Source organism: Gymnodraco acuticeps, unplaced genomic scaffold, assembly GCF_902827175.1.
Source record: "Gymnodraco acuticeps unplaced genomic scaffold, fGymAcu1.1, whole genome shotgun sequence".
NCBI lineage: Eukaryota > Metazoa > Chordata > Actinopteri > Perciformes > Bathydraconidae > Gymnodraco > Gymnodraco acuticeps.
The window spans coordinates 1,708,967-1,723,353 of NW_022989867.1; the positions used below are offsets into that span (position 1 = coordinate 1,708,967).

Here is a 14,387-nt window from a genome sequence, read left to right on the forward strand (position 1 = left end):
AACGCAGTGTAGGGGGAGCCGTGACGTCATCTTCAATGCGAAACACAACTCCAACATCAGCCGTTAGCTGTTAGCACTCAGAGCTCACAGCTCCTCATACCTGTTCAGAAACTAGACAAAAGTTAAACATGTACATACCACAGACTGTCTGTGTCATGGCGAATACAGTCGCTGGTTTATTTATGTCTGTATAGGCCGTTGTTGTGAGTGTAGACGGTCGGAGCATATACAACGTTAGCTTAGCCGATCTCCATTCAGAAAACACGCATTTTAAAAGGTTTTTCGCCTGCCGTCTGTCTGCAGACTTGTCAAAGCATTAATTCATGGTTTTTACTTACCGGTATCAGTATGTTGTTACTTTGGCATCATTTTTTAAACGTGTATTACAATGAAATCACGGTAAAATATGTTAATTTTGTTGTAGTTGTAGCCCCCTTGCCAGCGATTCTCTCACTAGTTTAGCATACTCAGCCCGGTTGTTGGCCCGGAAAGAACCTGGATTTTGGAGAGCCAGAAAAACTGTGAAACAGTACCCATTAGCCGGAACTACCCCTAGTGGAAACGCAACAAAAAACGGGCCGGGTTTGGCACGGCACGCTTAAACCGTGCTACGCGCTGCAGTGGAAATGCACCATAAGATAACCTTCCGGTAAGAATCTATCTTGAACTAATTTTCAATCCTAAATAACTTGGAATATAAATATGGAATGCTGCCTTTTAAAGAGTGATCTGATATCAAGGAATATGAAATATGACAATAGGAGGGCTAACCAGCAGAACAGAGGGCGAATAAGTCAAATTAAATCATTTTAAATACCCAAGTGAAAGGTTGTCTTCTCACGATGATATTGTTTTTCTGCTCCACTACTTAGATACACAATGCTATGTCATATTGGAAGTAAATGAGACTTGTTTAATTAATTTCCCCTAGTATCTCACTAAACGTTCTTTCTAGCATAAGATTCGGAGGGCTGGAAATCCACCACGCTCCTTATTTTCTCCTGCTCATGCCACTCTTAAGTCTTGTTTTATCTTAATAATAATAAACCTTTGTCCGTTTAGGGACTTCAACCCTGAACAACTTCTGTGCCTAAAAATCTGCCTGGCTTCAGTCTTCAGTCTTTTGGTCCACGCCTGGTTTCTATTAAAACATTTAGTTGTTCAGGCTCTCTCCTAAAAAAACCCCACCATGTTCCATCCCTTACCAAAACCTACAGGCCCATATCTAAAGTGCCTTTAATCTAATAGAGGTGGGAGAAGTACTCAGAATGTACTTGAGTAAAAGTAGTAGTACCAGAGTGTAGGAATACTCTGTTACTAGTAAAAGACCTGCATTCAAAATGTTACTCAAGTAAAAGTATCGTTATCGTAATCGTTATCTGAACATCTAAGACGAAGCCAACTGCTGTCTTGCCTGCACACAATTTGTATTTACAATTTATGAACAACGCTGTGTTCTGATGTGGGTTTATACTCCATTTTTTTTACATCTAGATATTTGGCAGTCTTTGAGAGTGTAGATCACAGCGTGCTGACTGAAGGCTCAGACTACAGGAGTTTCAACATCCTCACTGATTTTAAACATTGGGTTGGATCACAACTTCAAACTTGATTTTCTCTCTAATATGAAGAAAACCCACACCAGCTGTTGGAGACATTTTCAATAAGGATGAAACAGTTTGTGTTACAGTATGATTTATGAAAAATATTATTTAGAACTGTTAAGATACTTTTGAGAAAAGATAAAGGTTTGCTCTTTGGTCAAAAGTGGAAAGCCTAGTTTTCCGTATACTTTTTACAAAGTATGTCACATTACTTGACGCATTATAAGACTATATTATCTCAAAAGTAGCCTAAGCAGATGATGTTATAGTTCGATTTTTGTTATTGTTTCCTGGAAAGTAATGGCGATACTAAAAACTCTCCTGTGTGCTTTTGATAAATGTGCTTCAGACACCTTGCATAACTTCATAAAAAAAAAGATAGAAAAGCCCAGGATGAAGATGACATACAATCAGAATCACACTAAAGGATATTATCAAGATTAAGAAAAGTCCCATAATGAATAGTTTACTTACTTGTATTATATTGCTTTGTGGTGACTCAAGGGGCTTAATGAGCACGGATAAAACAAAGAATAATGGACAAAACATGATATATTTCTTTGTTCAACATTTAATGTTCTGAAAACAAACACCTTTATTCTACAAGCCTCAAATGTTACATGTGTCACTGAACATTTTGAAATCTTTGAACATCAAGATGAAAAACATATCCATACAACAACATTGTTCAAACCGATCAGAAACCAAGGCAACACCCTACACTGTAGTTTACATATTGAATGCACAATTTCATCTATGATATAGAAAAATGATGTTGAAGTGCTGTTTAAATGTTTTAATCTAAATAGTATACAGACAGAAATAAACCACCTTTTTTTTTTAAACGAGAGATTATCTAAAGTGTTTGTGGTTAACAAGGTGTTTGTTTTTTATTACGGTAATATAATACTACTAAATATTAAGAACACACTTTCATTTATTTGTTTCCCACACAATGACTAAAAAACACAATATTTAAAACACAACAATTCTAAGATTTGCCATTTCTTTTTTTAAAGATGAGAAACATCTGCCAATGTGTTGAATGTTAGAAACTGGAGATATTATTTTAAGAAAAAAAAGATAGTATGTATGTTCCTTAAATTAATGGCTTTCATGTTAATTGTTAGCTTGCATGAGGCCAGTCCACACCATTAAGACTATCCTGAGCCCTCATAACCAATTATTATTGAATCATTTTGAATCTGAAGTCCCTCTAGGACTTTTTGAAACTGCATCCGGATCTGGATCTGGACTGAGCAGAACCCAGAGGTATCAAGCTCAGTGGGGGATGAATAATCTCCACTAAATGTCTCTTAAAGTTTCCTCAGTGGTCATACGCCTAGCCTATGAGCTTAACCTAACCATGCTAACTGCGCTTTGATGTTTTGTGTAATTGCTCCACTGTCGCAGATAGTTATTCTCTTTTAAAACCACAAATCATCTCTGCCGACTTAATTAAAGAGGTCCCAGGGTCTCCTGATAGCAGGCCTGTTAGCGGTAGTATTAGCATAGCCTTGTCTGCAGGTGATGTACAGTTGGTCACTGTTAAGCAGCATTGAGTAGATGATCCCCGCCCCTGCAATCAAAATGTTTAAAGTGTCCTTGGGCAGGATACTTTAACCCCAATTAGCTCCGTAGGCATGCGTACATGTAATGTAATGTAATAAAACCTATTGGCAATAAACCCTAATTAGATTCTGATTACCTACAACATTTGACTTGCATCTCCAGCTACGTTGTATGTTACCCAATGTCAGTGTTCATGACCTTGATACCAATCTAGGGGGAGTAACATCTCGCAGGCACACACCACGACTAGCTAGCACCAGCTAGAATCCATGTCAGCCCCAGTAAGCCAAGGATAGAGTTGTCAGAGATCAGAAAATAAAGCCTTGCCAGATAAGTGTGAGGCACTTTGTCCAATTCAACATAGGCTCAATACTTAATTAATGATCTTTCCTACGTTTGATAATAACATCAAAACAACGGTTAACAGGTACACGTGAGGACTTAGTAGTAAGAACAGTTGTGCGTATGAGTGAGCAGGTTCAAGTTAACCAAATCTCCCTGGTTGGTTTAAATAAACCCACAGAATTCAACCACTCAACAAAAAGCAAGACAAAGTGGGAGAACAGACACAGCTAGCGAACACGAGGAAGAAACGTATAACTCTTGTGAGATGAGTGAACCAGGAATTTGTGTAGTGCAGTGTTTTGTTTCTATATAAAGTCTCACTGTATTTTAAGGTTGAAAGAGATTTGATGTATTATCCCAATCTTCTGTTTTTAGTTTGTATGAATCATTTAGCCAGCTGGTGTAAGAAGAGCTTTGGTAGAAAAGTTGTAAAAAACATGTAGAAATAATGATTTAACTCATGATCTGTCCATTGGCGCTCACACTGTTACACATGCTTCTCTTCTCGCTGGAGGTCTGTCTCATCGGGTGAGGGAATACAGTAGATAGCTCTTCATTGACTGCTGCGATTGGCCATTGCTGCCTCGGCTGAGTGTTCCCCCCCTGTGTCCTTCATCGTTGTCCTCCTCCTTTTCGTCAGCACGGGCCATGTTGCTGTTGACATCTGAGTCCAGATCAGTGCCATTATACAAGGGCCAGTCTGTGGAATATTCGATCTGCTCGACACATGGAGGCTCATCGTCTTCAAAGCAGCTACATGAAAGGAGAGCAGAGTTATGTTAGCAGAAGTGTCTATTGGTGTGATGGAAGAAACTGAATGATTACTCAGAAAACATTCGCAGACATGACATAGTGAATTGATCTATTCCATTTAATTAGTTAAGGGGATACGGTACTTTTGTTTTCTCCAATCACGATCACAGCTAGTCTTTAGTGTAGGCACCTCCACCTCTACTTCGTTTCTCATTGTTTTTCTTCTGTGTGTTTTATGACTCCTTTAACTTTGAAATCATATAACCGAAAGGCCAGAAGAGAGAAAACATTTAACAAGTAATGTTATGATTGTACTACTTGGATTTGTTTGCTTAGGGGTCTGATCGAGGCTTTGGACCAGATGAGTCCTAAGAGTTGAAACCAATCTTGACTAGTTTTTACTGTTTCGCTTACATGCTTTTAATTTTAGCAGGTGTTTCTACCTGCAGACATGTAAACATGGACAGTGTAACATGTATGATGGCGTTAATAGTAAAAAAATAAAACAAGGCTGATTCCATTTAGATGCTCCTGGTAGGGTTCTTGCTGGAACACTGTCCTGACTTACTTAATCAACAAGTGTATCGCCATGCTAGCTTCTCAATTGCAGTTTGACTTCAAACGTTCCCTTAAAGTAGCCATATTAGTAATCTTTATTTCATTTTTTTTTTTAGCTCTGTTCAATGAAAGGGAACTCTCAACGCTCCAGTCCATCATCGTCTCAACAGAACATATACCAATCTTCTTTACAGGTTACAAAGTCTATCCTGGAAGAAACGATATATGGCAATATCCCATGTCTTATTAAGAGCCACTGTTTCCGCATTAAATGTGAACTCTTATCCTGCAGTAGAGTTTGAGGGGTCGAAAGCTACATTTCAAAGATCACCTGGGGCCTCATTTATAAACGTGGCGTACGCTCAAAAGATGATTTATAAAAAACAAACTTGACGGGAAAATGTGCGATCCTCCACGGACAGTCTGACCCATGCGTACGCACACAAACGGGAGAGAAGAGAAACTGTGACGCCGTTGGCAGAAGGAAGAATGGAGAGAAATATGTGAAAATAATACCATAAATAAAATGTTACCTCTCATTTATCATATATGAAGAATTAATTTGCAAAAATGGATTAAAGCCAATCTTAAAATGATTAAACAAACACCTGTTTGAGACTCCTCAGTGCACACAAAAACATAACTTGGAGAAATAAATAAATACGGATATGCTATTGAAAACCACCTCGAATTCTCTTAATGTTATGAAATGTATTCTCATAAATGATGAGGTAAGCAGAAGGACAGAATTACATCTAAACTGACGCCGTTTTGAATTTCCATAGGTTGTATAGATATTAGATACTATCATGTTTAATCATGTTTTATGCCGTTTGCCAAGACTTGATAAGTCGCTCATAAAACACCATATATATTTTTTTGGAGGTATGCAAAAAGAACACCATATATTTGGTAAATTGTACAGCTGATATAACACAACACATTTGTTTTATTTCCTCTAACTAGTGGATAGAGTTGCTGCAGGGGGGTTCCTCATCCTCATCCAGCACCAGTCACTTTTCTGCCATCTCCGCTGAACACTTTAACATAGTATTAACATTTTAAACTGTATACCCCGGTTATCTAGGCCCTTTTTGTTTTTTTGTTGTTGTTTGATGTATGATATGAGTCTCTGTTAGAGAGTCTCTGTTAGAATCCTAAAATGAACTGTGTGGGTCTAAACAAGTTGAAGAATGTTAGGCCCCTGAACGCATCATACAGCTCAGCATTTTAAAAAAAAAAATATGTCTGTGTGACCTTGAGCTACTGTCACTTGGATTGACAGCTGAAAGAAAGCAACCAGTAACATGATTATGCACACAATGTGAGAGATGCTGTGTGTGTGTTTGTGTGTGTATATGTGTGAGAGAGCATGCAGAGACTCACTGGGACTCTGTTGGGAAAGAGAGGATGTGACACGCACACTGATCAACATGTTACCGTGGTATTGAGAGGGATGGAGAGAGTGAGAGAAAAAAGAAGGGAGGAGAGAGACAGACTGAGCAAGTGAAAAAGACAGAAGGGAAAGAGAGTGGATGTCTAGCATACTGATGACAGCAACTCATTTTGTGTGTGTGTGTGGGTGGGTATGTGCGCTGGGAATGAAAATGAGCAGTGTAGCTAGTTTTAGTGTAATGCTGATCCTCAGAGTGTCACCAAAGATGTATTGGTGGACCTTCAGACTTATTGGATTGGATTCATATATTTTGTTTTCTGAAATGCATCTTTGTAGCTTTGAATTCAGTCCTAACAGTGTGTAATCGCTGGGCCTGAGCTGGATATGAAGTCACTTTAAGAACAGGGTGCTGCCAACAAATGGTTAGTTAGTATGTCTTCAGTTGAGTGTCATGTTTTAGTGGATAAAGAGTATGAAGTGATGACTCAGTGAAAATAAGGCCTGATGTACTGTAGGAAGATCAGAGTTGAAACACAATTCTGTGTAAGAGGATCCTCTAGACTGGTGCATTGATGATGTATTCTTCAGGCCAACCCCAAAACCCCATATCTTTTAGGCCAACAGCCTAAAAATGCTAGCATTTATATCGTGTATATATATATATATTTATAACCTGCTCTCAATGACAATGCTAACAAATTGTGTTGCTCCTACAGTGGTGGAAGATACCATTGTGTTACCATGGTTTTACCACCAAATCCTACATGTTGACCCTTTACATAACTTGAGGTAACTAAACAACCACTAGTGTTAGGGGTAACGCGCTACAAAGTAACAGGCTACAAAGTAACAGACTACAAAGTAACAGGCTACAAAGTAACAGGCTACAAAGTAACAGGCTACCAGAGATGGGGTTGTTACTAAAAAAAAGTAATATATGAAATATGAAATATTACTTTAAAAAAAAGTAATATATTACACTACTTCGTTACTCTCTACATAAAGTAACTCGTTACTTTACTCGTTACTTTACTCGTTACTTTACTCGCAGGGCCGGCCCGCCCCTCCCTGCAGGCAGATCACGCAGACTGCTAAAGTTTCAAATGTTCTCTTTAGTTCAGTTTCCATTGTCGCATAAGACTGATCCAGATCCTGAATGTTTTCCTATCTGACCATGGCTGTCCTCTGTCTCCTGCTATCTGTATATTTTGTGCAGTCTATCTCTGCTCACGCTGTTGCGTCGGCGTGTTCTCCTGCGTGTTGGCCATGTGTCGCACTGGAACCAGACACCGCAAAGACTTCAGCCGAGCACGTACGAACTGCGCATGCGTGAGTGGCAATAACTCTCCTTACCAGCAGGCGGCGGTAGTGTGTATTCGTCATTCAAAACAGGCAACAACCGGAAAACAGAGAAGAAGAACAGACTACGTGATATAAACAAACGACAAATAGCTGTGCGTTAGCTTCACCTTAGCATGTGTTCTTTGCAGGTGTTTGTTGAGGTTTGATTATGACTGATTTTAGTAAGTAACGAAGTAACGCGTGTCGGGGCAATGTTAGTAACTGTAGTGTGATTACTGAATTATAAAAGTAGCGCGTTACACTACTCCGTTACCGACAAAAGTAATATTATTACAGTAACGCGTTACTTTATAACGCGTTACACCCAACTCTGCAGGCTACAAAGTAACAGGCTACAAAGTAACAGACTACAAAGTAACAGGGTTACAATATTCAGATTACATTTGTCTGTAACGCAGTAGTGTAATGCATAGGATCAGCAGTAATAACATTAGTTACTAAGCGCAAAATGATCCAGTTACTTTAGGTCTTCTTATCTCTGCATAACAGGAGGACAGAAAAATAAATCAAACGTCCCTTTTCTTCTAAACTAATCTTGCGAGTTCATGGATGAGGAGACGGAGCAGAAATGTCAAAGGCTCATAGCAGAGATAAACAGGCTGTTTATCAGGCTGACTCGACAGATATATTAGGTTTAGTTATGTTTTTACTCTAGTTTTGTGTTTTGATCTTGTCACTTCCTGTTTTTATTTTGAAAGTAATCTTTCCTCTCATTCCAGATCCCACATTTCCTGCCTTTGTGTGTTTCCCGCCCGTGAGATTGCTTGGCCCTGCCCTGATTGTTTTCACCTGTGCCCATCCCCCTCACCTATATATAGCCCAGGTATTTCTTTGTTCCTTTGTCAGTTCGTTATGTTTCATGTCGTGAGCACCTTGGCCTTTTGACTCCTGATACCTACCTTGAGATTTAGACCTTTTGCCAAGTGAGTTTTTGTGTTGCTGTACAACTTAGTTTTGGCTGTTTAACTACTTTCTATTTTTTGAAAGTACGATTTAGTTTTTGTTATTAAGGCGAGACACCCCAGATGAATAGGGTAATATTTTTAACTTAAAGGTATCAGCTAGATATTTCTCCAGTTAATTACTTACAATAAGGCAATTGTTTTTTGTATTACAAGTTTTCTGAAACAGCATGTTTAAATATGCAAATTATCCATTATCTCATTAAATATGCACATATTTTAACACATTTCAGGAATCTAATTCTGAACATTGGATAATGCCAGGTTCAAAATTATTGTTTCATTTTGTAGTCATATCAGTATCTAAGGCTTTTACAGAAGGGATATTGGATATCTCTTTTTATCATATACTATCAATACTGTCAACAGCCCTAAAATATAAATTTTCGCCATGTTTTTAGGTATACAATGTTGTATAATTCAGACTATGAATGATATATGAACAAACCATTCTGTAAAAGCCTTCATAATATTGATAGGAATATAATTGGAAGGTTTGGTGTATGTACGTGCTACTGATGTTGAAATTTCGAACTCAGAGTAGGAGAAAAAACTCATTTTGAGAAAACATTACATTACATTGCATTTAGCGGACACTTTTATCCAAAGCGACTTACAATAAGTACATTCGACCAGGAAGACACAACCTTGAAGAAAACAGAATCATATAAGTACATCAGGTTTCATAGAGCCAAACATTTCAAGTGCTACTCAACTAGCTATAGATAAGCCAGTCCTTTATTAGTATATAAGTGCTCTGTTAGCAGTTCTTTGTTAGTAATTCTATCGCTCGAGGTGGAGTCGAAAGAGATGAGTTTTCAGTCTGCGCCGGAAGATGTGCAGGCTTTCTGCTGTCCTGATGTCAATGGGGAGCTCATTCCACCATTTTGGAGCCAGGATAGCAAACCCACGTGTTTTTGCTGATGGGAACTTGGGTCCCCCTCGCAGCGAGTCGTTTGGCTGATGCAGAGCGTAGTGCACGCGCTGGGGTGTACAGTTTAACCATGTCCTGGATGTAGGAAGGGCCAGATCCATTCGCAGCATGGTATGCAAGTACCAGTGTCTTGAAGTGGATTCTAGCAGTTACCGGAAGCCAGTGAAGGGAGCGGAGGAGCGGAGTGGTGTGGGAACATTTAGGAAGGTTGAAGACCAAACGAGCCGCTGCATTCTGGATGAGCTGCAGAGGTCGGATGGCACATGCAGGCAGACCAGCCAGGAGGGAGTTGCAGTAGTCTAGGCGTGAGGTGACGAGAGCCTGGACCAGAACCTGCGTGGCTTTCTGGGTCAGCTGGGGACGTATCCTCCTGATGTTGTAAAGCGTGTATCTGCAGCAACGGGTTGTAGCAGCGATGTTTGCAGTGAAGGACAGGTTGTTATCTAGGATCACACCCAGATTCCTTGCAGTCTGAGTTGGGGAAACAACAGAGGTGCCGATGTTGATTGTCAGGTCAAGAGTGGGACAATCTTTTCCCTGAAGGAAAAGCAGTTCAGTCTTGTCAAGGTTGAGCTTGAGGTGATGAGCAGACATCCACTGAGAGATGTCAGCCAGACAAGCAGAGATGCGTGCGACGACCTGGGTCTCTGAGCGGGGAAAGGACATAATTAATTGGGTGTCGTCAGCGTAGCAGTGGTATGAAAAACCATGCGAGCTAATGACTGATCCGAGCGAGTTTGTGTACAGGGAGAAGAAAAAACTACCTTTAAAGATTGCAGTGAGGCACTACCTAAACCCTCCTGTTCTTTGGATGATAGCTTGCGCATCGACGCACTCCGTGAAGGTATTTCATGTTCAGGGTCATTTGTTTTTTGTATAACCTTGCTTCGTGCAAGTGACAATTGTTGTAGTCTTCTCTGAAAGTTTTTTTCGCCGTTCTTTTGCCATTTTGAGATTTCAATTTCTAGCGGAAAGCTAACCAGGAAGTGTTTTAGCACACCACGTGACGCATCTGAACGAATCACGTTGTCAGAAATTGACACCAGCCAATGAGATTTTCGTTTCTTGGTTTAAGATCCCTTTGTGCTTTGTTGCTGATACAAAGGAAATGACCATATTTGGATCCGATGAGATTGTGCAGGAGAGACACAGCTTTCCAACAATATCTCTGTTGACATGGTGCACACAGTGGTCGCGGTACTTTATGTTACGTTAGAATGCTAACTTTTGGTGAATTTAGGAGAAATCTACAGACGCAAATAGACAAACTATAGTAAAATAAACACTTAAATATGTATTTTGTACGTTTTCCTTCCAAAAGCCTGAAAGAAAACATGTTATAGAATCAAAATAGCACAAAATCTCAAAATTGACCAGTACTTGAAAAACGATGTTTTTGCCTGCCGTGTCTCGCCTTAAAGAACATTCCATTTTTGGACAACTGTCTCCGAGTCCTGCTTTTGGGTCCTGCGTCCTGTGTCTCGGTTCATAACAGTACGAACTGACCAAAATATGGACCCAGCGGATTCAGAGACAGTGAAGATAGCTCTGCAAGCTCAAGGAACGAGACTACACCAGCATGAGGAGCAGCTGGGCGCCATCAACCTGGGGGTGAGGGACCTGACTGGCCGCCAAGGAAAATGTTCAAGCCTCTGTCAATACTCAGGTGAATCACCTTGCCGAACAGCTGCACCGTGTCCTCGCTCACCTGGAAGCTGGTTCATCCCCTCAGCCTCCTGCTGTTGCTCACACACCAACTGCTCCAGCTGACCATGTGCCACTCCATGCTCCACCGCCTCGTCTGGCATCTCCAGAGCGATTCTCCGGAGATTCCGGTGACTGTCGCCCTTTCATTGTTCATTGTGATCTCCATTATAAATATAACCCTGCTGCATTCCCCACTGATCACTCTAAAGTGGCCTTCATGGTGAGCCACTTAACGGGGAGAGCAGCGGCCTGGGCTACGTCCGAATGGGCGAGAGATTCACCTACCTGTAATTCTCTGGATGTATTTACAGACACTCTCACCAAGGTGTTTAATCGCACGGCTCCTGGAAGGGAGGCAGCCAGAGCACTGATGCAGATTAAGCAGAGCCAGCGCAGAGTATCGGACTATGCCATTGAGTTCAGGACCCTTGCAGCAGATAGTGGCTGGAATTCTTCAGCACTGCTCGACGCCTTTTTGTCTGGTCTTTCGGATTCCATTAAAGACCAGTTAATACCTTTGGACCTCCCAGAAGACTTGGATTCTGTCATTGCACTGGCAGTTCGAATAGACAATAGACTGGCCGAAAGACAAAAAGAAAGGTTCAAGAATGTGGCTAGCATTTCTGTTTGAGAGACAATAAGACTGGTGACAACACTCCCCATGCTAGAAGGATTGAGACCCAAGTTGTTGTTCAGATTGCATGTACAGAAATGACTGAGGCAATCCAATTACAGGAGCAAGATTTCCCTGACAAGTCCAAGGTGCCCAGTTGCTATTGGGACCTGAAGGAAGTTTGTAGTAAAGCCCGAGCCACTGCCACCACATAGGCCTAATGACTGTGCTATAAACTTGGTACCTGGCTCCCCATTCCCAAGGGTCGCCTCTACTCTCTTTCCGGACCTGAAAGGGAGGCCATGAACAATTATATTGAGACCTCCTTGCAGGCCGGACTCATTCGCCCTTCCTCGTCACCGGCGGGAGCGGGCTTCTTTTTCGTAGACAAAAAGGATGGATCGCTCCGGCCCTGTATAGACTACAGCCCTCTGAACGCAATCACCATCAAAAACAGGTACCCTCTCCCACTCATCTCCTCCGCCTTTGAACTTTTGCAAGATGCCAACATTTTCACAAAACTGGATTTAAGGAATGCTTATCATTTGGTGAGAATCAGGGAGGGGGACGAATGGAAGACTGGATTTAACACACCTAGTGGACACTATGAGTACCTAGTGATGCCTTTTGGCTTGACAAACGCACCGGCAGTGTTTCAGGCCCTCATAAATGAGGTGTTGGGGGACTTCCTGAATAAGTTTGTGTTTGTATATCTTGATGACATTTTGATTTTTTCTCCTGACAACATAACCCACCAGCAGCATGTCCGTCAAGTCCTCGACCGCCTGCTACAGAACCAACTTTATGTTAAAGCAGAGAAGTGCGAGTTCCATGTCCAAACCACATCGTTCCTGGGTTTCATCATTGCCCCCGGTCAAATAAAGATGGACCCTGCCAAGGTCAGTGCCGTGGCCGAGTGGCCAGTTCCTGTCAACAGGAAAAACCTACAGCAGTTCCTGGAGTTTGAAAAATGTGTATAGACGTTTCATCAGAAATTTCAGTTCTATTGCTTCCCCGCTACATGTACTTACCTCTCCTCATGTCCCTTTTGAATGGAACTCCAAAGCTGCTAACGCTTTTCAAGGTCTAAAGGAGATGTTCACCTCTGCTCCCATCCTCACCATCCCAGATCCACTTCGACAGTTCGTGGTAGAGGTGGATGCCTCTAACCTCGGTGTGGGGGCAGTTCTCTCTCAGCGGGCTGCAAAGGATAATAAGCTCCATCCCTGCGCTTATCTCTCCCGTAAGTTGTCCCCAGCGGAAAGGAACTACGACGTGGGCAATCGTGAACTACTGGCAGTAAAAGAAGCCTGGGAGGAGTGGAGACATTGGCTAGAGGGGGCCGCTCAGCCGTTCCTGGTATGGACAGACCATAAGAAGCAGGTTAGATGGACACTTTTTTTCAGTCGTTTTGATTTTACCTTGTCATTTAGACCTGGCTCCCAGAACACCAAGCCAGATGCCTTGTCCCGTCTGTTTGACCCTGAGCCTGCTGCCAAGGAACCAGAACCCATCCTACCACTGAACCGTGTGGTAGGAGCGGTAACTTGGCAGATAGAAAAAGAGGTGCAGCAAGCAAATGTTGAGAGCCCAGCACCTAGTGAGTGTCCGCCTAATAGGCTGTTTGTTACAGTGCCCTTACGCTCCAAGATCATTCACTGGGTTCACACGTCCTTGCTCACTTGTCATCCTGGGGTTAGAGGAACCATGTTCGCACTTAAGCAGCGTTTCTGGTGGCCGTCCATGGCTAAAGATGTTGGTGAATATGTGAATGCCTGTCCTGTTTGTGCTCGCAGCAAAACTTCTTCCAGGTCTCGGGCTGGGTTGCTGCAGCCGTTGCCCATTCCTCAACGGCCCTGGTCTGACATATCCATGGAATTTGTTACTGGACTCCCGGTGTCTCAAGGTAATACCACTGTGCTAACAGTGGTAGATCGTTTTTCTAAAATGACTCATTTTATTCCATTGACCAAGCTACCCTCGGCCAAGGAAACGGCAGAAATTATGATGGTCAATGTGTTCCGGATACATGGATTTCCCAGGGATATTGTGTCAGACCAGGGCCCACAGTTTGTTTCCAAGTTCTGGAAAGAGTTCTGCAGTCTCATTGGAGCCACCGCTAGCCTCTCCTCTGGGTATCACCCCCAGTCCAACGGACAAACGGAGAGATTAAATCAAGTGTTGGAGACATGTCTGAGGTGCTTGGTGGCTCAGAATCCCTCATTGTGGAGCAAGCATCTAACCTGGGTGGAATACGCCCACAATTCTCTTCCCACCTCTGCCACAGGTCTGACTCTCTTCCAGTACGTCTTTGGCTACCAACCACCCTTGTTTGCTGAGACTGAAAAGGAGGTCTTAGTCCCTTCTGCACATGCCCTGGTCAGACGTTGCCACCGCATCTGGGCGGCTGCCCATCGAACCCTTCTAAGGAGTTCTTCTTCTATGAAAAGGGGGGCTGACCGACACCGCCGGCCAGCTCCAGTGTACCAGCCTGGGCAGAAGGTTTGGTTGTCCACGAAAGATCGACCCCTACATGTCGCTTCAAGAAAATTAGCCCCCAGGTTTGTTGGTCCCTTTCCAA

The 14,387-nt window shown here is 42.1% G+C and overlaps 1 protein-coding gene across 1 annotated transcript in view; it reads right to left on the minus strand.

The window, feature by feature from the left end:
* Window positions 1-2,189: 2,189 nt before the first annotated feature.
* LOC117533069 (cytosolic carboxypeptidase 4) overlaps window positions 2,190-14,387 on the minus strand; it is a 157,461-nt gene continuing 145,263 nt past the window's right edge. The window contains 2 exon segments of the mRNA XM_034196693.1: window positions 2,190-4,058; window positions 4,061-4,274. Coding sequence (XP_034052584.1) covers window positions 3,975-4,058; window positions 4,061-4,274 — 298 coding nt within the window. The 3' untranslated portion in view covers window positions 2,190-3,974.